We start from the raw sequence: 23,502 nt of genomic DNA on the forward strand, positions 1-23,502 counted from the left end.
TTCCCTTGATATGGAAGAGACCAGGAGTAGAACAGGTTGGACCAGGGGACACACATCACAAATTTTCTTTTGATCTTGTTCATTAGGTACCCAAGTGGAGAAGTCAAGTAAGAAATTGGGTGATTTCATTTTGACTTCAAGGGGGAAGGGTCAGTACCACCTAGGAAAGTGTGTGAGTTAGGATATGCAAGATATTTAAAGGGGGGATATTTAAACTCATAACAATTTATGAGTTATTGTGTGTGACGTATTTAAAGGCATGGGGCTACCCAGGGAAGGGAATGTGTGGCTAGAGAGAGAGAAAAAGGCAGCGTGAAGAAAGGAGAAAAAGAACCATGTTGTACAGGTAGGAGATGAATGAGGTACATGTATGTAAGGCTACAGTGATGGGGTATTTACTGAAATGCTTACTTTCTACTGAGGTAGAAAGAAAAGCAGGAGTGTCTGGTTGTGGAAAAGCCTAGAACATGCAAGTGATCCAAACAGGGGTGAGTGGTTGACTGTCATGGTGCTGGGGCCTTGATGCACATCAGCAGAGCAAATGTCTCAGTGGATCAGACAGTATGGTAATACTAGAATTTAAGAAGAGAACCAGTAAACCGTGGCATCAATTAAGATCAGGGAGGAAAGACCTGTAAAGAGTATTGGAAAAAGAGAAGTCAATAATGCGATCTAATTCCAGTATTGTTGCCAATACTAACAATGAGATTGACCAAACTCTTGCTGTGGGTCAGGTACTGTGGGAAGGGTTTGACATACACTAATTCACTTACTCTTCCTGAAAACCTTTGGAGTAGGTATAAGTATCATTTCATAAGTAGGAGAGCTGAGGATTAAAAGAAGTTCATCAATCTACTTATGATTTAGTTTGTGCTTGTGGAGCTCAGGGTCAGACTCATGAGTCTCAACTCAACCCTCTAAGAATTTTCGGTGAATTAAATGTGGACAGCTTGTAGGCACCTGAGCTATGATGATAAGGGCAATGGGTACTGGATACTCGTACAGGGAGTTTGGACTGTGAAAAACAGGATAGTTGATGGGCTAGATTGAATTAGCATTCTTAGAAGAAGAGGGAACTCATTCAACCAGCAAGGAGGTAAAGAATGCTGTGGACCAAGGGGTAAGGTAAGCACCTGGGGAAGGGGAGGGATGGCATCCAGAGCCTTGATAGAGGAAAGAGAAGGTATATTTCTTCCTTTTGAGGAAAGGATGAAAAGGTAGGTGTAGGTACTGTATATAAAGGGATGTGTGGGAGGCTGGAAGCAGTGGTCCTAAAGGAGGTCTGGCCAGATGGTTTCCATCGCACTGTGATTCCAAAAGCAAAGCCATTCTATATTAAATGGGGGTGGTAGAATCTGCAAGGAAGTAATTGAGAGCAACAAGCAAAATGTCATTTTGAGACTGTCTCTTTCGGAATGGAGAATTAGTGGGAAATGGGGAGAATGATTGCCAAAGAACCACACCCTTGCCTTCATCTTCTTTTGTTTCAGGGGTATCTCTTTTGTTTCAGGATCAAGTACAATCCATAATTGTAACACGTAGATCCTTTACTGTCTGGGCCATGCTCACTCTGGCACGCCATGTTCTACCACCCCGCCCCTCCCCACCTGCCTTCCTCCTGTGGTCAGCCCTTAGAACTTTTCCTCTTTGCTCAAAGAAACCCATACAAGTCTTTGTGTCTGCCTGGAGTGTCCCACTTCATCTTCGTACTTTGGAGAATCCCTCTTATCCTTCAGGACCAACTCAAATGTCAGCTCCCCAAAGGTTTTCCTTGACTGTCTTAGGCAGAGAGAGTTCATTCCTTTGCTCAGATACTGCACAGAATTGTGCTTAGGAACATGAACTCTGCAGTCACACTACCAGGGTTCAATCCTGGCTCTCCTATTTAGTAGATTTGTGTCCTTGGGCAACTTACTTAACCTCTCTGTGTCTAGGTTTCCTTGACTTTAAAATGGTAATAATAGTCCTAGGATCCACCTTACTGGGTTGTTACGAGGATTACATAAAGTAATATTTGGCGAGCATCTAGAACAGAGAGTGATGTGATACGGTAGTTAGTATGTGAAGGTGAACTGTTATCCTTCAACTATTCCTTTAGTTGTGCAATTTGTGTTAATTGCTTCCTCTCTGCTCTTGCAGAGCTGTGTCCATATTTCTCTTCCAACACCTACTATACTGTTTGATCTTTCCCCTTGGATTGTGGACTCTTACTGGGTAGGGTACAGAGCTTGTTATTTTGGTTTCACACACACACACCTATTAATTTGCCTGGGATGAAATAGGTATTCAGTAGATGATTGATTGGTTAGCTGCTAATTCTGGTTCAGAGGAATATGACTTATGATTGTTTATGAAGAGTTCCCATAGAAACTTGGTTTGATTTTTCTAGCAACCCCACAAAGGAGACGGAAATAGCAGCGGATTTGTTTCTCAGTAAATGTGAAAAATAAGAGCAGTTCTGTACTGTTTTATTTTGCAATTTAAGTGTGAAAATATGCAGAAATGTCCTTTTTTATTAAATAAGTCAAATATGATCAGAAGACAAGGGAGCATAATAAGCCACAGATAATCTTCTTTGGTGAATTTTAAAGAGGTATTATTTTTCATTTACTGCTTATAGTAGGAAATCACTACCTTCTGAAAGCATACCTTTTTTTAATTATTATTATTTCAACAAATATTTATTGAGTACCTACTGTGAGCCAAGTACTTTTCTAGGCACAGAGTATGCAAAAGTGAAGAGAACAAAGAAAATTTCCCATTCTCACCTGACTGGGTGGAGCTGGACAATAAACAAAATAATAATGTAATATCAAATGTACCTGTTTTTGTACAGCAATTTAGAGAAAATATCCATGGTTTTCAAAAGTTAAGTCAATCTATATTAAATTCTGTATTTTCTTCAATTGCTTGAATCCAGGGACCATTATTTGTCAGCCAATAGAATCTCCTCTTAAGATCATTATAATAGGGTTTCCAACATTTACTGAAAATCTTCTTCATTGGGGCACCTAGGTGGCTCAGTCGGTTGAGCATCAGACTTCGGCTTAGGTCGTGATCTCATGGTTTGTGCGTTCGAGCCCTGCATTGGCTTGCTGCTCTCAGCACAGAGCCCACTTTGGATCTGTCCCCTGTCTCTCTGCCTCTCCCCTGCTCATGCTCTCTCTTTCTCAAAAATAAATAAAAAACATTAAAGAATATTAAAATCCTCTTCAGGCTTACAGTTTATTGGTGGACTTCAGTTTACCCACTAGATTGCATTTAAAAAAAACCCTGAAGATTATGAAAACATTTCTGAAATACAGTTTGTATAGATGGTAATGATCAGGCTGAGAGACTGATTCTTGGCAATCTTTGGCTATTCATGGCAATTAATAACAGTGGTAACAAAGTAATTAGCAAAGTGTAGCATTTTGATATATAACGTGTTACATTATAAACACATCATAAAAATATCACCATAAAGTTCTGTGGATTTTTATTAGACTTTTTTTTAAATCCTCCATATTTCAGTTATTTGAATGGTTTAGAGTAGTGCCATTGACATGAACAGACTCAGAAACATAATTACCTTTTAGATCAATGAGAGGGAAATCAAATACAGATGAGCTTACTTAATAATTACGTGCATATAGTGAAGGAAACAATCAGCAAAACTAAAAGGCAACCGACAGAATGGGAGAAGATATTTGCAAATGACATATCAGATAAAGGGTTAGAATCCAAAAATCTATAAATAACTTCTCAAACTCAACACCCAAAAAACAAATAATCCAGTGAAGAAATGGGCAAAAGACATGAGTAGACACTTCTCCAAAAAACACATCCAGATGGCCAACTGACACATGAAAAAATGCTCAGCATCACTCATCATCAGGGAAATAGAAATCAAAACCACAATGAGATACCACCTTACACCTGTCAGAATGGCTAACATTAACAACTCAGGCAACAACAGATGTTGGCGAGGATGTGGAGAAAGAGGATCTCTTTTGCATTGTTGGTGGCAATGCAAGCTGGTGCGGCCACTCTGGAAAACAGTATGGAGGTTCCTCAAAAAACTAAAAATGTAACTACCCTATAACCCAGCAATTGCACTACTATGCATTTATCCACGACATACAGGTGTGCTGTTTCGAAGGGACACATGCACCCCCATGTTTATAGCACCACTATAAACAATAGCCAAAGTATGGAAAGAGCCCAAATGTCCATCGATGGATGAGTGGATAAAGAAGATGTAGTATATATATACAATGGAGTATTACTCGGCAATCAAAAAGAATGAAATCTTGCCATTTGCAACTACGTGGGTGGAACTGGAGAGTATGATGTTAAGTGAAATTAGTCAGAGAAAGACAAAAATCATACGACTTCACTCAGATGAGACAAAACAGATGAACATAAGGGAAGGGAAATAAAAATAATATAAAAACAGGAAGGGGGACAAAACAGAAGAGACTCATAAATATGGAGAACAAACAGAGGGTACTGGAGGGGTTGTGGGAGGGGGGATGGGCTAAGTGGGGAAGGGGCACTAAGGAATCTACTCCTGAAATCATTATTGCACTATATGCTAACTACTTTGGATGTAAATTTTAAAAAATAAAAAATAAAATTCAAAAAAGAACTAAATATAATTGGAAAAAAATTAAATTAAATTAAATTAAAACCATAATTACGTGCATAAAATAGTGTGATGACACATTGTGATGTCCTCTTGCTTCTGCTTTTGGTTAATTGCTAAGATAGATGGAAGTGCTCCTTTTCCTTTAAAACAATCAATGTTCCGGTAAGTTATCCATTCATTGAGTATTTTAATCTGACACTTATAGCATGTCCCTCCATTGCTGTAAATAGCAAATCTTTTGCTTAGTAATGAAAGTGAATTAACCCTGAACCATAAAGCAGGAAAGAAATCTGTTATTGGGCTTTCCTGAAACGCACAGGGGACGTAGATGCGGATATAACTGCCACCATAAGTGCTTCTGAGGATCTCTTTGAATGGGGAGATGTTCATTATGGCCACCCTTGACGTCATGGTGGTGTCTAGGGTTTGGTCCATGTGCTCCTATCATTTTGTTGTTGTGTTGTTGCTTGTTTGTTTTTCTGGTGAATACCTTCAGGGAACTGAAGGAACTTTGGCTTTTACTATGAGTGAGATGAGGAGGTATTGAGGGGTTTTAAGTGGAGTAGTGACATGATCCAACTTTATGGGATTCCTCTGGCTGCTCTATTGAGAATAGATGGAAGGGAGGCAAGGTAGAAGCACTGAAGCCAGGTAAGGGACTTATCCGGGTATAAGATGGTGGTGGCTTGGAGTAGGTGGTAGCATGGAAGCAGTGAGAAGTGGTTGGATTCGCAATAAGTTTTGAAGGGAAAATCAACAGAATTTGTTGGTGGGTGTGATTGGTATGAAAGGTAAGGGTCAAGCATTGCTAAGCTGAACAACTGCAAGGATGAAGCTGCAAGGATTAATTGATCAGATGGGTGAGGATCAGCAGCGCGGGGAGAGCAGGATTTAGGGGAAATGATAAAGTGCTCTTGACATTTCAAGTTGCTCTTCCACTGCTAGTCCTGGGATGCTCCTGAACCTGGATTCTCTCACCACCCACTCCATGTCCCAGGTCCCCCTTTCAGGTTCTCTTTAAGAACTTTACTAGATCTTCCCATCCTGCTGTGTGTCCTTGGAAAATCATAAGGAGCTCATGGCTTGGCCAGCACCTTGTCTGAGAGGTTATTGAGAGTCCTTAGTCAGTTGAAATCCAGGTGGGAAGGTTAGTGAAGAGTTTGGGTGGTTATTGTTCCCTTACCTTGCTCACAGATTGTTGGTAATGGTGGTTGAATCTTGGCAGCCATATTGTTTTTTATAGCAATGGCTTATGCTGTCATTAAGGGAATAGTAATTAGTCTTTAGAGTTAAAATAAATGTGTGGCATTGTAAACACATGATAAAGATGTTGCTGAGAGGCATTGTTGAGACAGTTCATTCAAAATCCTGATTCCAGTTAAAGGTCCTCCTTTTCTCATTCTGAACTGTTGGCTTACTTTTGTATACTAGTTCAGGGCTTTGTAAATTTTACTTTGCATGTGAATCATGGGGATCTTTTTTGGATGCGGTTCTGATTAAGTAGGTCTTATAGGAATGGGAGGACTGATCGTCTGTATTTCTAATGTTAATTCCAGGTAAAGATGCTGCTGCTACTAGTCTAAGAACCTAACTCTTCAGTGGCATGGTCCTTGTTGAATTTCTGGGGTCTGTTCCACTGATGACCCTCCCAACAAAGATCTAGACACCTCTATACTAAATAACGTGGCCCTGGAAGAAAGGGAGACATTAAAGTCAGTGGAGAGCAGTGAGAAGGTTATGCTGGGACCTGTAGACACAGGAGCAAGGACGGAAGCAAAAGAATAGAGGCAGAAATGATCACCTTCCTCCAAATACATGGCGTTTGTTCCCATCTCCAGAATTGGCAGTCTAGGAAATTGAATTTAATCAGACTACATCTTGGAGGATGTGGATTAGCAGGCTGACTTGGGACTGTTAAACATATCTACTTGCAATATTTCACTGGCTACATGTCATATACAATATAGTTTTAAATAGCACATGGGCACTTTAGGTGGTCCATGGACCACCAATATTTTCTTATAATCTTAATGGTCCTGTTACTGTCTGTTTATGGTATGAATTTAGATATCTGCTCTCCTCTGCAGTCTGTGAGCCTTCTGCATGCAGTGACCATGTCTCATTTGTATTTCTATCTCTAGGCCCTGCCCGTCATTATGGCTCAATAAATGGAAAGGGGCCTGGGTTATCTTGGCCAGAGATTCTGTAATAGATGTAGGTAAATTCTCTTGGGTTTCATTGTTAGTTAGCACCATTTGTGCTAGAACATAATAATTTTAACAAAAATGTAAAGACCTGGGGGAAAATGTTTTCAAAATTTTCTAATGACTTCTTGGTGAATAGGGGTCAGTTTTATAGATATTAGTGGTGTTTTGAGAATATAAATTAGGATTCAGGAAGAAAATGCCAAAATGTTTAAAGTCTGTGTTTAAAATCTTAGCTTTGTAAAGGACATCTTTCCTATTTATTTATTTACAAACTGTAAATACAAAATACTGTTTATACATTTTCTCACCATCCCTTAAATAAGAATGAGAAGATATTAACAAAGGACTTCCTTCTTCCTTCTTTCCTTCCTTCCTTTCTCCCTCCCTTCCTTCCTTCCTTCCTTCCTTCCTCTTTCCTTCAGGCATACATTTTATTGACTTGTGATTTGCCTTTCTAGTGGGATTGGCAATGAGGATGTTTTATAATACAATTTGAACTATGGTTTACAAGGAAGAGTTGGGATCACTTAGTTTCCTTAGACTGCTCTTTAAAAAACAAACAACGGGGGCACCTGGGTGGCTCAGTGGGTTAAGTATCTGACTTCAGCTCCGGTCATGATCTGTAGTTTGTGGGTTCAAGCCCCGCCCTGGACTCTGTGCTGACAGCTCGGAGCCTGGAGCCTGCTTCGAATTCTGTGTCTCCCTGTCTCTTTGCCCCTCCCCTGCTTGACTCTCTCTGTTTCTCTCTCAAAAATAAGTAAACATTAAAAAAATAAAAAACAGACATCAAACAAACAATATTGTTTGGATTTTCTGATGATTAGTAGTGTGTATTAATTGTACAATGTTTTAGGAAAATAGGGAAAATTTAAAGAAGAAAATAAAAATCACACCTGCTTTCCACCATGAAGAGGTAACATGTTGGCATATTGTGTGTGTGTGTGTGTGTGTGTGTATCTATTTTGTAATAATATTCTTGTCTGGTTTTGGAATCAGGTAATGCTGGTCTCATAGAATGAATTGAGAAGTATGCTTTCTTCTTCAGTTGCTTGGAATAGCTTGTGTAGAATTGCATTATTTTTTTCTTATATAGTTGTTGTAATTTACCAGGTAAACCTTCTGAGCCTGACGTTTTCTTTTGGGGAAGTTACCTATTTCTTTGTTGAATGAACTTGGTTGATTGTGTCAAGAAATTTCTCTAGTTCATCTAAGTTGGTGAATGTATTAGTATAAATTTATTTGTAATGTTCCCTCTTAATTTTTTTAATTAAAAAATTGTTTTTACATTTATTTATTTTTGAGAGACAGAGAGAGACAGAAGTCAAGTGGGGGAGGGGAAGAGAGAGAAGGAGACACAGAATTCGAAACGGTCTCCAGGCTCCAAGCTGTCAGCACAGAGCCCAGTGCAGGGCTCAAACCCACAAACTGTGAGATTATGACCTGAGCCGAAGTTGGACGCCCAACCAACTAAGCCACCCAGGCACCCCCATTATTCTTTTAATGTCTATAAAATATGTAATGATATCATCTGTGTCATTCCTGTTGTTGGTAAGTTGTGTCTTTCTTTTTTGGCTAAAAACCAAAGGTTGTCGATTTTATTAGCCAAAGATGTATCAATCTGGCTAAAGTTTTCTCAATTTTACTGGTCTCAAGTAAGTAACTTTTCATTTCATTGATTTTTTTCTGTATTGCTTTTTGGTTTTCTGTTTGATTGATTTCAACTGATATAGTTTTTTTCCTTTTTTTTCCTACCTAATTTGGACTTAATTTGCTTAAGGTAGAAGCAGAATTTATTGATTTGAGATTTTTTTTTTTCTGATATAGGTGTTTTGTGCTATACATTTCCCCAAAATACTGCTTTAGTGCCTTTGTCACATTCTGCCACTATAAAATATATTCTAATTTCTTTTTGTTTCTTCTTTGATCAATAGGTTTAACATTGTGTCACTTAGTTTAAAATTATTTGGGGATTTTTTTCCTAAGATATTTCTGTTACTAATTTCAAATTTAATTCCACTGTGGCCAGATGACATGCTTTTTTATGAATTGAATTCTTTTAAGTTTGTGGAGACTTGTTTACAGACCCAGAAATTGGTCTATCTCAATACATGTTCACTGTGAACTTAGGAAAAAAAATATGTATTCTGCTACTGTAGGGTGAAGTATTGTTGAAATGTTAATTAAGTCAATTTGGTTGACAGTGTTGTTCAAGTCTTCTATATCCTTATTGATTTTTTGTCTACTGTTCTATCAGTTATGAAAGAGAGAACATTCTTCTGGCTCTAGTTGTGAATTTGTCTATTTCTCTTCACAGACTTTTTTTGGTTTATGTATTTTGAAGTTTTTATTAAATGTAAAAATGTTTAGGATTTTTATGTCTTCCTGATGAGCTAAACCTTGTGTCATTATGAAATGACTTTCTCTGTCCTTGGTATTATTATTTTTTCTAAAATTTTCTTTGATATTAATATCCAGCTTTTTAAAATTAGCATTAGCATGTTATTATCTTTTTCTATTCTTCTATCTTTAATCTACTTCTCTCTTTATCTTTAAAGTGCATTTCTCCTAGGCACCACATAGTTCGGTTTTACTTTTTATTTCCAATATGACAATGTCTGTCTTTTAATTGGGGATATTTAGTCCATTTATATTTAATGTACTTATTGATATGGTTAGGTTTAAGTTTATTGTGTTGTTATTTACTTTTTATTCCATGTGTTCTGTATTCTCTTTTCCTCTTTTTCTGTCTTTTTTCATTGTTAAGAGTATTTTTTATGATTCCGTTTTATTTCCTTTTTAAGCTTATTAACTGTAACTTTTTATTTTGCTGTTTTAAAGGTTGCTTTAGGGTTTTTAGTATACATATTTACCTGGCATATTCTAGATAGTCAATATATACTTATTGAATGAACAAATGATTGCCCTAGGTGCCTAGGGCAAAGGGCTGCTGAGAGCCAGAGGTATCAAGAATGGTCATCAGTCCTGTGTTGTTAGTCGTTCCTTTCCAGCTTTTATTTTCCTCTTTCACACCAAGTTAGTATGGATATTGGCTTTAATATTCCTGTCTTGATGTTTGTCTCTTGAGGATAGGTGTCTGTATCTTCCCCACTACTCCCCCCACCCCCAATAATATTTTAACAAACAGATGTTTTATCCTTAGGTGGTGCTTTCTGCAGGCTTTTTTGAAAGTGTGTGGATTGAGGCTGTGGCCTTGACTTATCATGGCCAAACCCTAAAAGTAACACCCTTATCAGGAAGAACAGACAATTTAAGGAATTGGGTAGGAAAAACCTTCAAAATAATGGTCTACATTTAGGATTAGCTGATCTCAGCAAACTACACATGGAAAGGAAATTCAGACCTAACAGATTTTCTCCATTCTTGGAATGCCACCAGTTATTTCAAGCCTCTTAAATATTTAAAAAAAAAAATCATTGAAATTCTTGATTAAAAAAGAAAAATTTATGCTCTCTCTCTCCCTCTCTCTTTTTTTTCCAGCAAGTAACCGGCAGAAGTTTTGGTGATAAAGATTTTCGGACAGGGTTAGAAAATGGAATCCTTCTCTGCGAGTAAGTATAGCCTATTGTTCAACTGGTTTTGCTCAAGAAGAATCATCAATACTATTCAGTTCATCTGTAAAGCTTCGTATTTTGTTTTGCATTTTATTCATAGTTTGATTCTGAGATTTTAAAAAATCACTGGGCTAGGCAGTAAACCTAAGTAGGTGAGGAAGTTTTAGTGTATGGTAGGTGGGAAGTGATGGGGACTGTGGCATTTCTAATCAGGTAAAGAAGATGTCCCTGGTAGCTGCTACTCAGCTCCAACCAATATTTATAATTTAGGAATCTGAGCCCAGGTAATTGGAAGGATGTGGACCCATTTGTAGTGAAAGTAGCAGCTTTTCTCCCCTGTATCCCCCAAGCAAAAGCAATTTGTACCATGTGAAGCAATGCATCTAATTACTTACAACTTCTTAAAACATGGCAGTTAATGTTCCTCACTGGGCTTGCTCCCCTGACGCATTTTGAATATATTATGCTACTGGCAAATTTCAAATGTGAACAATAACTGCCATGTTTAACTTTTATGGTTTGAACCTGGGTTTTGTCATAAAGCGCGGCTGTGGGGATGGTTTCAAGAGCTTGCTGTGAAGTGGTTCTAGACACAAAATAAACTAGAGACTTAACACTTAGAGATGGATGAACATACACTTTAAGGTCTCAAAACTTGAACTTAATAGGCTCTATAATTCAGATACTGATTTTTGTTCCACTGAGGTGAAATGTACACACAGGAAAAACACAGCTCCAGATATACAACCTGATGGATTTTGAGAACTGTGTACATGCATGTAGCCTAAACCCTGATGAAGATATAGGACAGCAAATGCCCTCTTGTCCCCTCCCAATCCATCTCAACCACCTCTAGAAAAACACTGTTCTAATTTCTATCACCATAGCATTTATTTGCCTTATATCTTGAACTTTGTGGATGTGAAATTACATAGAATGCACCTTTATTTTGGTGACTTCCAGAATATTGTTTGGGACCTACCAATGTCGTTGAAAGACTTCCGGTTTTGGAGCCTGAGAACTAGAAATGCAAGTCTTACTGTACCCCTTAGATCATTTAACCTTCTTGAGTCTCAATCTTTTCTTTCTAAGATGGTAATGAAAAGTTACAACTCTTGCTTACTTCATAAACTTTTTATGAATTTCAATGAGATAATGTGGGTGAGGTGCTTTGAAAAATTACATTTGCTATACAAATGTTGATTATTAGGCAGCACTTTTTAACACAGTTCATGCCAGCATTTTTTTCCTGCTCCCCACTGTCCTTTTTTCCTCAAAGAGAAATTAACATGCCCTGATTGCTGTTTCCATTCCTTCCTTCCTGTGGAGCCTCTTCTCTCTTCTCATACTTTACTTCCCTCATTGCCTCTTTTCCCTTTATTAAATCTAAATCTGAGCTCATCTCTTACATAAACCATACTTAGTTTAGCATCTCCCCAGAGATAAACCCAGGCAGACTCCAAACACTTCCCTTGTGTTCTAACACCTGCTTCTCCAATGATTCTGGGCTTAGCCTTCTCCTGATGTTACAGACTAGCCACAATCTGATCTAATTTATGTGCATCATTCTGTCTTAATTCTGTTGAAGTGGGTCTTTGGTACCAATTTTTGTTTAGCTCACATTTGCTTCAAAAACTCTTGTAGGCGTCCATCTCTCCACTATATTCCTGTGAATAAATCTGTGAAGGAGTAGCATTGCTTGCCAGACTTTAGACTGAGAAGGCTCATCTGAAGCTGAAGCTCTGGGTCTGGAGACATTTGCACGCATAGAACTTGCTTCTTACCAGATAAAGATGTTGAGTCAGAGGATGGATTCTGTCATGTGAGCAGTGGCACTATCCATTGGCCTTTCACAAACACATTACTGAATGTTAGAGTTGTTTAGGGGTGGAGGGATGGGGCTTGGGCCTAGGAAATATTATGGTTAGCCAAGATAGAGGCACAGATTATAGCCAGGGGCCTCTTTAAGTTATAAAGGGTTTGGACTGCTGACAGCCAAGAATGACGCTGAGTGAACTGGCCAACACAGAGGCTTGGACAAGTGTTACTGAACGGCCAAAATAAGTGAGTTATTGTCTAGGTCTTCTACACATGGAAGATTAGACCCACTGGCGTATTTGAAGGAGTCTGAGGACCAGGGTCAAGTCTTGGCTTCCTTGTGGGACTCCAGCTGGCAGCTCCAGCAGAGGTTGCTAAGGTGAAATGAACTGCATCAAAAGAGCCAGTAGCATGAGTCTCAGTCAGAGGCTTTGAGGGAAAGCTGGGTCAGCAGCTGGAGAAACCAGATACAAACAGATTTCTAAGTCCAGGACCCACAGAGCAATGAGAAACAAAAGCATGGCCCAAAAGCTGAATGCACTGAAGGTTGGGAGCAATGGAGGAAGATTTTCCCCTCGTCTTTGGTCGGGGCGGGGGCATGGCTAAGTTTTATCCAAGCTGGAGCATACTGGGCTGCTGTAGACTGAGATCAGCAGGTTTGTTTTCTGGGACTTGTATCCAGAGACCCATCTGGCAAGAAAAGGGACTTGGCAAGAATGGCAAGGACCAAAAGGCAGGAAACTCCATTTGGAGGCTCTCAGGAAAGTGTGGGTTCCCAGACAGTGGATCCATACAGGTTTTAAGCACCTGTGTGTGGAGAGTAGAGAAGAATGTGTAAGGCTGTGCCACCCTGTAGAAGCAGAGGGAGTTTCGTGGATGCTGGTGATTCAGGAGTTCTAACTCCAAACCTCCACTCATGTAGCAGCGTTTAACAACGTAAGAAGAAATCCCTATAATTTCAGATTTAGAAAACTAGCAATTCAGCTCTTCTGAGACAGGCTTTCATAACATACAGCCCTCTTTTTAAAAATTGTTGGGTTTTTCAACTTTATATTATTCAAAACAGAAGCGCAGTTGGTGTCTTGTAATAGTGTAATGACCCCAGTTGAAAAATACATGAACGGCATCAGTGAATGATTCCTTTTGTTCAGCAAACTCTCGTCTTTTTGTCTGAGTTAGATCAGCTCTAAATGATGGTTGCAACTGGAGAGACATGCTCTTTGTTCACTAAACATTTCCTGAGTTGTTTATGAGACTGAAAAAAAATTCATAGTTCTCATCAAACAGAGGTCACCCTTCTGTGCCTGGGGCCTGATTTCCCTTCTTACCAAACTTTCATGTGGCCTGTAAGAACTATTATCATACCCATTTTACAGAGGAACGAAGAGCAGCACAGAGGATTCAATAACTTGGCTGAGGTTATACAGATAAGAAAGTTTTACATTCAGAAGTCTGATTCCTTAGCTTTTGCTCTAAACGACTGTCCTGTGCCTACAGTTGGGATTTCAGTGGGAGAGAAAAGCAAGAGGTTTGGTTGGAGGTTAGTGATGGTGGCATGGAATTGGTGCCAGAAAACACTGAGCAAGCAGAGGAGGGCAGTGCAGAGGATAACCGCTGGGTCTCAGCATGACGGAGTGTGAAGGAGGACTGCATGGGGTTGGTGGTCTTGGGATGTAAGTATCAAGGGCCTGGTGGTCCTTCTTAAGAAGGCAAGTCCCATGAGAGTGAAAGCATGAGAGAGCGAAGAGGCTAAGGAGGCTCTAGTCTGCAGAAGATGTAGGGATTTCAGCTTTCTTACGTACAGCCGTCAAACCAGATGGAGACAAAGGCAAGGGTGCTGATGTTTACTAAGGACTACAGAGACAAGAGAGAAAAGACTGGCTCCAGGCAGCATATAAGGTGGAAATGGAGTAGTGTCAGAGTCACCCTGGGAGCTTTTTTTGACTTTGCCTGTCAAGTGCAGTACCCATGGCTTTGCATAGGCTGCCCCCATATTCAGTAATACTTCGGCATAAATGTATAACTCACGGTAATAGCAAGTACAAACCAGACTCTGCGTGTGCCAAGTAGAATTCTAGTAGATGTGTTTTTGCTATAATCATTTCTCTCTTTCTCTGTTGATTTTGCCAACTGTGTGTACTTGAAGTTTGGAGGTTAAACGATCAAATGATGTGAGTCCTCTGCGGAGCAGTAAATAAAATGGGGTCAAAATGTGGCAAATATATGACTTCAGGGTTTAAAAGGAAGGCTGCAAATAACTATTCCCTAAGGAAGTCCCTCCCAGTATAGTGTTGCTGATGACTGCCGTCTACTTCCCTGTCCCTGGATCAGACTGTTTTGAAATAATTCCAGAAAGGAAAGTTTCTGACTTGGTTTCCTGGCTATGACTTTATTATTTAGATAGAACTCTATGGAATTCTGTCTATATCAGGGGTTGGCAAATTATGGCCTTTGGCCTGTTTTTGTACTGGTTTTCTCACTAAGAATGGTTTTTATATTTTAAGAGGGTTGTAAGTAAAATAAGACAAGAGTTGGTATATGGCTCACAGAGCCTAGAGTGTTTACTATCTGATCCTTTACAGAAAGTTTGCCAGCCCATAAGGACTATGGGATAAATTTTGGATGTAATTGTTTACCCACATAAAGTTAAGTGAGTTTGGGCAGTGCAAAAATGCTGTTCAGGTAAATGAAATAACTTTTTAGAAAAGATTTTCTCAGGACTTTTTTTTTTTAAGCTTATTTTGAGAGAGACAGAGACAGCACAAGTAGGGGAGGGGAAGAGAGAGGCGGGGAGATAGAGAATCCCAAGTGCACTCTGCACTGATAAGATGTGGGGCTCAAACCTATGAAACTGAGATCTTGACCTGAGCCTAAACCAAGAACCAGATGCTTTACAGACTGAGCCACCCAGGCGCGCCCCGTTCAGGACCTTTTAGAAGTCCGTCTTCCACCCAACTTTTTATTTTGAAAAATTTCAAACTCATAGAAAAGTTATAAGAATAATATAAGGATTATGCATATAGCCTGCAACTGGATGCAAATGTTCAGGAAAAAAGAGGCATATGCAGAAAGAGATCAAGTAAGTATGGCAAGATGATAATACAGTTAGCCCTTGAACAACATAGTTTGAATTGTGTGGGTCCACTTACATGAGGATTTTTTTGATAAATACAGTGCAGAACTATAAATGTATTTTCTTTTCCTTATGCTTTTCTTAATAACATTTTCTTTTCCCTAGCTTATTTATTTATTGTAAGAATGCAGTATATAATACATATAACATACAAAATATATGTTAATTGATTGTTTATATTATCAGTAAGGCTTCTGGGCAACATTAGGCTAATAGTAGTTAAGTTTTGGGCAAGCCAAAAGTTATACATCAATTTTCAACTGTGTAGGGGGTAGGTGCCCCTAACCCCCATGTTGTTCAGGGGAACTGAGGTAGCATCTAGTTACGGGGTGTATGCTCTCCTACCTTCTCTGTTTGATTTCTCATCCTCCCTCACCCCTTTTACTTTCTTTTTTGTTACCATCCAAAGATACACAAAGCCAATTCCTGTGCTTTTATGAGATGGTATAGTGGAAAGTGAATGGATCGGGGAACACTTAGGTTGAATCCTGTGCAACTATACTAATAGACCAAAAACAGTCAGAAAATGTGGTTTCATATGGTTCAACCTAGTTAACAGCTCACATCCTCGGTTTGTCTCCTATGTGTCCTCAAGCAAGTTACCTAACCTCTTAGAACCCCAGTTTCCTTAGCTATAAAAACCAATGTAATTGTACCTAATTAATAGAGTTCTTCTGAGGATTAAATGAATTGATGATATGGATAAATCTCTTTGTTTAGTGCGTGGAACATAGCAGACACTTAAATATTAACTTGTCTCCCTTCATCTATGGAATGAGGAAATCACTACCTCATAAGGTCCCTGAGAGATTCCAGGAAGAGAATACTGTAAAACACTCAGCAGTGTTTGGTGCTCGCTTGGCACTCTGGACCACTAGCTGTTCTCATTATTATTGTTGGAAATAGGCCCGAAGTCAATTATGAATATAACATTGTCAATGCAACTCTATGTCAAGGGGCACCCATCAGCTCTTTCTCTAGGACAGCCAACAAGCTACAGGATGAACGAACTGGGATTTTCCTTTCCAGCTTCTCTTGCCTAGCCTGTGATCGAAAACTGGGCAAGAAAGTTTGAGTCCCTTACAAACTTGATCATCTGTGAATAATGAGCTTTGGCTGGCAGAAGCTCGAGGCCTAGAGTGATTGTTTTGAAAACAGTAACCTTGACCTCTGTGGTGATGTCATTTCCTCTCACTCTCTCCAGCCTGGTTTCTTTCTCTGGGAAGCTGTTCCAGAATCCTCCAGGGAGAGTGAGTAGGTTCCCATCTGGCTTCTAAGGACCTGTACCACCTCAGGGCTGGCATGTATCACAGTGTTTCTACCTCTTTGTCCCACACCTACTTCCTGTACCAGAGTGAAAGCTTCCTGAAGACCCCTTCTGTTTATCTTTGTATTTCCTTCACTGGACACTGGTCTGGCACATAACATGTCTATTACAGGCACCTGTTGAATAAATTGAGTCCAGTAGTAAGATTGCTATCTAGATTACCTAATCATCAGTGACCTTAACTTTCTCCTAGTCTTAGTTGTCATTGTCAGTATCATCCTCTGTCTCTGTCCCCACCCCTCCGGTCCTCTGCCCTCTTCTTTTTCTCCTTTTTCCTTTTTTCCTCTTTCCTCCTCTGCCTCCCCTCCCCTCCCTTCCTTTCACACACACACACACACACACACACACACACACACACACACTTTTACATAAAGAATAGGGCCATCCCTGAAGTCTAGAGACCAAAGCACAGAAGTATCTACTTTTAGTATAAGAGTTTCTACTACATCCCCATCTTCTTTGGAATTATAGAGGTCAAATTATGGGTTTTGTTCTACAGATGTGTTTTCATGGAATGCAAAGTCTGAATATGTCAGTTTGCAAATAATAAGTGACCAACAGAGAATGTCTTGGTGTATTTTTGTCTCAGTTCTTATGTTGGTGAAATAATTGTCTGAAGATAAGAAATCTGTTGGCAGACACTTGTCTATATTACCACTGATGAATGAGCTGCTTATTCTAAGGAAGGCTTGTCCTGGATCCTTGTCCTGATTTCAGTGTGAGATGTGGTGTGCCACAGATGTGTACTAGCCTTCTAGGACAGGTTAGAAGTTGATGGTGTGACTTTGCATGGAGACACTTTGTCATATGGAGGATTTGTTAGATGTTGACCATGTTCTGCACAGCCCCAAAGGAGGAACTGAGAGACATGAAAAGGGAATGGAAGGCGTGATTCCTGATCTTCAAGAGTTTTATAATGTTTTGGGGGCTTGAACACACTCACAAAATAGTTAAGTAACAGCGTAAACCAATATGTGAGTAAATGCAAGTGACCAAGATTTAATGAGACATTAGACAAAGGAAGATTATTATAGTTTGGGAGATAGTTATTGGAGAGATGCTACATCAAGTGAATTTTACTTAATGAGAATAGTCTGAGGGAAAGAGAAAGGCATCCTACACAGAGACAAGGGTAGAAGGCAAGGTTTGGGGTCAGAAAGGAGGATGCTGTGTTTAGTATACATAGAAGAGATCTGCCTGACAGCAAGGAGGGTTTCTTTTTCTTCATTCAAGTAACATTTTGAAAAGCCCACTTATAAGTGTGCTAAGTTACTAGAAAGTCTAGTATACTCTACAATTAAATCATGTAACAGGGGTGCCCTGATCAGATCTGGAATCTAAATCCTGACTCCACAGGGGGCATAAACCCCACTTCTCTTGTAGAAGAGACATTAAGGTAGAGATCTGAATGAAGAGTAGAGATTAGCCAGGAAATAAGGAGGGGAGATGGAAGTAAGGAAGAAGCATGTTATAGACTGAAAGAGTAACATGTCTCAGGTCTCTAAGTGTATTAGAGGAATTACAAGGGACTCATTGGGCCAAAATATAGGAAACAGAGGATGATGGTGTGAGATGAGGGTAGATGGAGAGGAGGAAGAGGCAGGGGCAAGATTGCTCAGGGCCTTGGAAGCCATGGAAGGACTTTGGGTTTGACTTCCAGAACAATGGAAATAAGAAGAATGCTGAAGAAATCACAGGACTTAGTAAGGTAAAGGATATAGATAAATGAAAGAAATGACTACAAAATAACTAGTGTTTCAGTTATTAATGGCAAGCAGAGTAGGGCCCCTGATGCACACTGAAGAGGATCCTTTATTTGTTGGGAGAGGTCATGATTTCAGTTTGGGCAAGGTGAGTTTTGGATATAGAAGGCCCACCTAGGGGACAGTCCAGTGGACTGTTGGGGACAGGGGCCTGGAGCTTAGAGATGAAGCGATGCCTTTCACTTTCTCAAATATGATTTGCCAGCCATTGTTGGACATCAGGGCCAAGCTGTGATTTGTGACCGTCTCTCTGCAGAAAAGATCACATCAAGAAAGAATAGCAGAACAAGGTCTCCGTTTGAGGAAGCTCACCACCGGATCAGGGACAAGAGAAAGAGAAGCTTACAAAGGGGGATCAGAGAGATGAGAGGAAACCCAGGAAAGTATGTCTTGGAAACCAAGGAGACTAAGAAGACTTTTAAGAGGCTGGTGGTCACCTGAATTACATGGCCCCAGCAGAGGTCAGCTTGCACAAGACCTAAGAAAAGGTCTGCCTTACTGGTAGAGGGAGGCACTGGAGACCTTTGTCAATTACTAGCTGTCTCTGAGAACTGCCAGACCAGTGATCATGATTCCACATTGGTTGTAAGTCTGGCTCATTCTGTTACATCATTTCAGTAGGCTCTTGGTAGAGTCCTTATCTAATGTAAACTACACATGCAATATTTTCCTCAGCTATTAAAAAAGAAAAGAGGTTCATCTGGCCTAATGTCTTCTTTGTAAAGCGACTATATAATATAGTTTGTCATTCAATTGAGATGGTTTTGAGAGTAAAAGGGGGTGTCGACTGGCCAAGACACTAGAACGACAAATGAAATCTGAGCCTGTCCTCAGCAAACGGGGTTGTGTGTGGTCGGCCCGGTTGTTGGCGACTCCAGACTGATGCCTTCTAATCACCACTGCTTTGATCAGTATCTGCAAACCCAACCCTTATTTAATCCTCACAGCAGCCCTGGCAGGTGAACAATCTGGGTGAGCTCTTCCCGCCTCCCTTTGTAATGATGAGATGGAGACCCAGGATGGTAGAGCGCAGTATGTCTTCGCACGCTTTGTCTGGAGCTCTTTCGCTAACCCAGATGCTCACTCAAATCTCAGCAAGCTTGGGTCCTTTTGCCTTTACTGATTTTGACCTTAGCAGGCTGGTAAGAATTTGATAGGCCTTCTGTGTAGGGTTCTCCTTTGTCTTTCGACCATATCACAGTTGGCTTCGCTGACTTGGCCAGTCTCCCACTCTTTGGCACCAAGACTCATTAAGCTTTTAAGTTCAAGTGAGGACGTTTCAACCCACTCTTTTTTTTTTTTTTTTTTTTTTTTTTTTTCTCCAGTGAAAAGCTGCTTTTTGTTTGAAGATTGGCCTGGCTTAGGTGGGGACTTAAGCAAGAACTGAGTATCCCAACAGCCTTCTGTTAGGAAAGATGAAAACAGATGAAAACCATAGCAGGAGAATCTGTAGGATTCATAATGACCATAATGGACTCCCAGTGTTGTCTTTTTCCTTCTTTCGTTCTCATGAAATAAACAGCCCTTGGTTCCTACTCAAAAGAGGGACTCTTAGCGCAGTGTGTGTGGGGGGGGGGGGGGGGGGTTACTGTCCCCATTCAAACTGTGCCTTGGCATCAATTACAGGAGTCTGCTGGATGGGGGAGGGGGGAACGTGTGTGCATTTGAAACATTCTCAAGCTTATCCATCTTTGCAAATATTTTGTCCGTTAAAATTATATAATCCTGGTCGCAACTTCTTTTTTCTTAATACACAGCTTTACATGACCTAGACTCAGTAGGGAAATTATACACTTGTCTTTATGCTGCCAGAAAACGTGTTTGAAACTTAATTGGTACAGTTATCATTCAGGAACCATTCCTCTCAAAACGTGGTGATTTCTTTCACCCTGCCAATCTGTGCCTTAAAAAAGTATTAAACTTCTGCTCACTTAAATCACATGCTTAATCTCCTTACTCCTGAACAAATTTATTCCACATTTGTTGGAATGATCAATTGACTAAAAAAACATATAACAACAGGTTTAAGTATGGGCTGCTTGTGTGGTAGAGGGGAAACTGGCCCATCTCATTGCCTGCCTTTGGAGTTACATGCTGGATTAGGCTTTGCTTGTATTTGAGAGGATTTAGTAGCTCCCTAATTGTATTTCCATAATAATCCATTTTTTGATTGTCTCTACTGGGCTGTCAGGCTGGGTGGGCTGACTTCCCACAATGAAGTGTGCAAAATTCCTGCCTCAAGCGTGCCATTCCAAATGTTTCCTTTGGTAACCCACAGAAGAGGACCCTTTTAAATAGCCCACCAAGGACCCGGTTTTTAAATGATCTTTTTTTTAAAGTTAACTATGCAGAAATAGACTTCCCTCTTTATATTAAGGAAAAGAAGAAAGAGTGAATGACATGACAAATAGAAAGTTAGGACTTTATGGCTGAGCGATTAGCTCTGGTGCTTGCCTTTCCTTATACCACTGTATACTCTGCCATGAGGCCAACATTCCCAGACACGACCTCATCATGCCCGGTACCCTTCCCCCAAAATAGGACATAATTCAAGTTCCTTTGCCTGGAACCCGGTGTCCCTCACTGGGTGCAGTGTTTCTATTCTATCTTCACCATCCCTTTGCACTGGCTACAGAAAATTATTGTATTAATGATTTTCTTTGTGCTTCCCCATCTCTGTACCTTTGCTGCATTTTGTTCCAGCCACCTGGGGTGTTCACTTCCTGTCCATTTCCATCTCCCTAAATCCTAAACCCACATGTTGGGTGTCTTTTCCTCCACTAAGATATCCCCTCACCGCAGCCTACATTCAGTGCTTCCTTCCTCCTCTTAGCAACCATGGTGGTAACAACCATACATCCTGGGGTGGAGACAACTGTGATTTCAAGTGCTCTCTCTCTTGTTTCTGGTCTGAAAAGTGTTTTGGCTATGCCTAGAGCAAGTAATTTGTCTTACACAGGGCACTACTCATGAGATTGTATGTTTTAACTTTCTAGTTATGAATTCTTGATACAGGGACAGTGACTCACCTATCTTTCTATGCTGAATGATGCTTCTTGTGTAGGAATGTAAAAAGCATTTTGGAGGAAGAGTGGGAAAAAGGAAGATTACTCCAAAATTCACATTTTCAAATTATTAACATGGTTATAACTAACCAATGTGTATTAAAAACATGCTATATTAGCTGAAAATGCATTGTAGACCTAAATGTAAGGGCTGAAACTAGAAAGTTTTTAGAATAAAACATAGGAGTATATCTTTGTGAGCTTGGATTAGGCAATGGTTTCCTGCATATAACATCAAAAGTACAAATGACAAAAGAAAAAGTGGATAAATTGAACTATATCAAAATTAAAAGCTTTTGTCCTGCAAACAATACCATTTCCCAACTCACAGAATGGGAGAAAGTAAGATGATATTTGCAAATCATATATCTGAGAAGGGACTTGTATCTAGAATATATAAAGAACTCATAACTCAATAATAAAAGAATAAACAATCTAATAAAAATGGGAAAAGATGTCTGAATAGATACTTCTCCAAAAAGGATATAAAAATGGCCAATAAACACATGAAAAGATGCTCAATATCATTAATTTTTTGAGAAATGCATATCAAAACTATAAGATACCACCTCACAGCCACTGGAATGGCAAAAATAAGTGTGGTATGGATGTGGAGGAATTGGAACCTTCATATACTGCTGGTGGTAATGTAAAATGGTACTGCCACTTTGGTAAATGATTTGATAGTTCCTCAAAAGTTTACACATTAAGTTATCAGATGACCCAGCAATAATACTTCTAGATACAGATCCAAGAGAAATGAAAACATGTGTCCAAACAAAAACTTCTATACAACTGTTTGTGACATTATTCATACTAGCCACATGTTGAAAACAACCCAAATGCCCATCAACTGATGAATGGATTACAATATTATTTGGCCATAAAAAGGAATTAACTACCAATGCATGTTATAATATGGATGAACCAACATCATTATGCTAAATGAAAGAAACCAGTCACAAAAGACCACGTCTTATATAATCCTATTTATAGGAAATGCCTGGAAAAGGCAAATCTATAGAGACAGACAGTAGATTAGTGGTTGCCTAGGACTGGGAGTTGTGTGTGGGTGGGGTGGGAGTTAAAGCCAATGGATAAGGGGTTTCTTTCGGGGGAAGGATAGTTAAAATTAGTTTGCAGAGATGGTTGTGTGATCCTGTCAGTGTACCAAAAAAATTGGATTCCACACATTCAATGGGTGAGTTATGTCTCAAGCTGTTGAAACACACACATACAAAATGCACACCCGTACACTCACTCACAATGGAATTTAAAATTTTTGCTTCATGATCTTTCAAATGCTATCTAAAAGACTCATTCCAAATGTCATTTAGTGCATTTCTCGAGGTACTAATATCCTATTGTAATGTGCTGTTAATATTCTAGAACTTTATTGAAGAGCATGTACTGTAGATTGAATATACTAATATTCTACCTCCGATAAGATTTAAAGAAAGTGTCCAAATGAAAACTAAAATGAGACATCATAACATTAGACATAGAAAGGCCATGGGATGGGGAAATGAGGAAACTTTGTTGCTTAAATACTGTAGTTTTTCTTCCCTTAAAGGTCTTTTTCTACCACAGACGAAAAGGCTTTACTTCTAGTCTGATTCCTCCCCTGCCAGAGCCTCTGACCTCCAGAACACATTCTCTGTTCCTCTGAATAAGACTGCATTTTGTATTTCTACTGCACCCACAGTAATGTGGCCTGCCCAAGGGGAAGTGACCATGGTGTTGCCTCCCCTGGCACCCTTCCCATTGTGTGCCCTGTGGGACATCGAAAAGAAGAACCTAGAGACTTTACTGCTTCCTTTGGGGCCAACCAGCTCCCAACAGTCCTTTAAAGGGGAACAGGGTGACTCCACTCATTTTCATCCCGTCCCACAGACCCAACAGGAACTTACTAAAATAATTGTAATTGGTGGGAATGAACCAGAAGCCTGTCAGATGATCCTTGTATGGTGTGATTTCTTGAACCCAA

The 23,502-nt window shown here is 39.7% G+C and overlaps 1 protein-coding gene across 9 annotated transcripts in view; it reads left to right on the forward strand.

Moving 5' to 3' along the window:
- LIMCH1 (LIM and calponin homology domains 1) overlaps positions 1–23,502 on the forward strand; it is a 327,784-nt gene that overhangs the window by 116,913 nt on the left and 187,369 nt on the right. For all 9 annotated transcript variants that reach the window (XM_049631913.1, XM_049631920.1, XM_049631908.1 and 6 more), the window contains exon 2: positions 10,336–10,406. In XM_049631913.1, the coding sequence (XP_049487870.1) occupies positions 10,336–10,406 (71 nt within the window). The remainder of the gene's footprint in view (positions 1–10,335; positions 10,407–23,502) is intronic.

Source organism: Panthera uncia, chromosome B1, assembly GCF_023721935.1.
Source record: "Panthera uncia isolate 11264 chromosome B1, Puncia_PCG_1.0, whole genome shotgun sequence".
NCBI classification, from domain to species: domain Eukaryota; kingdom Metazoa; phylum Chordata; class Mammalia; order Carnivora; family Felidae; genus Panthera; species Panthera uncia.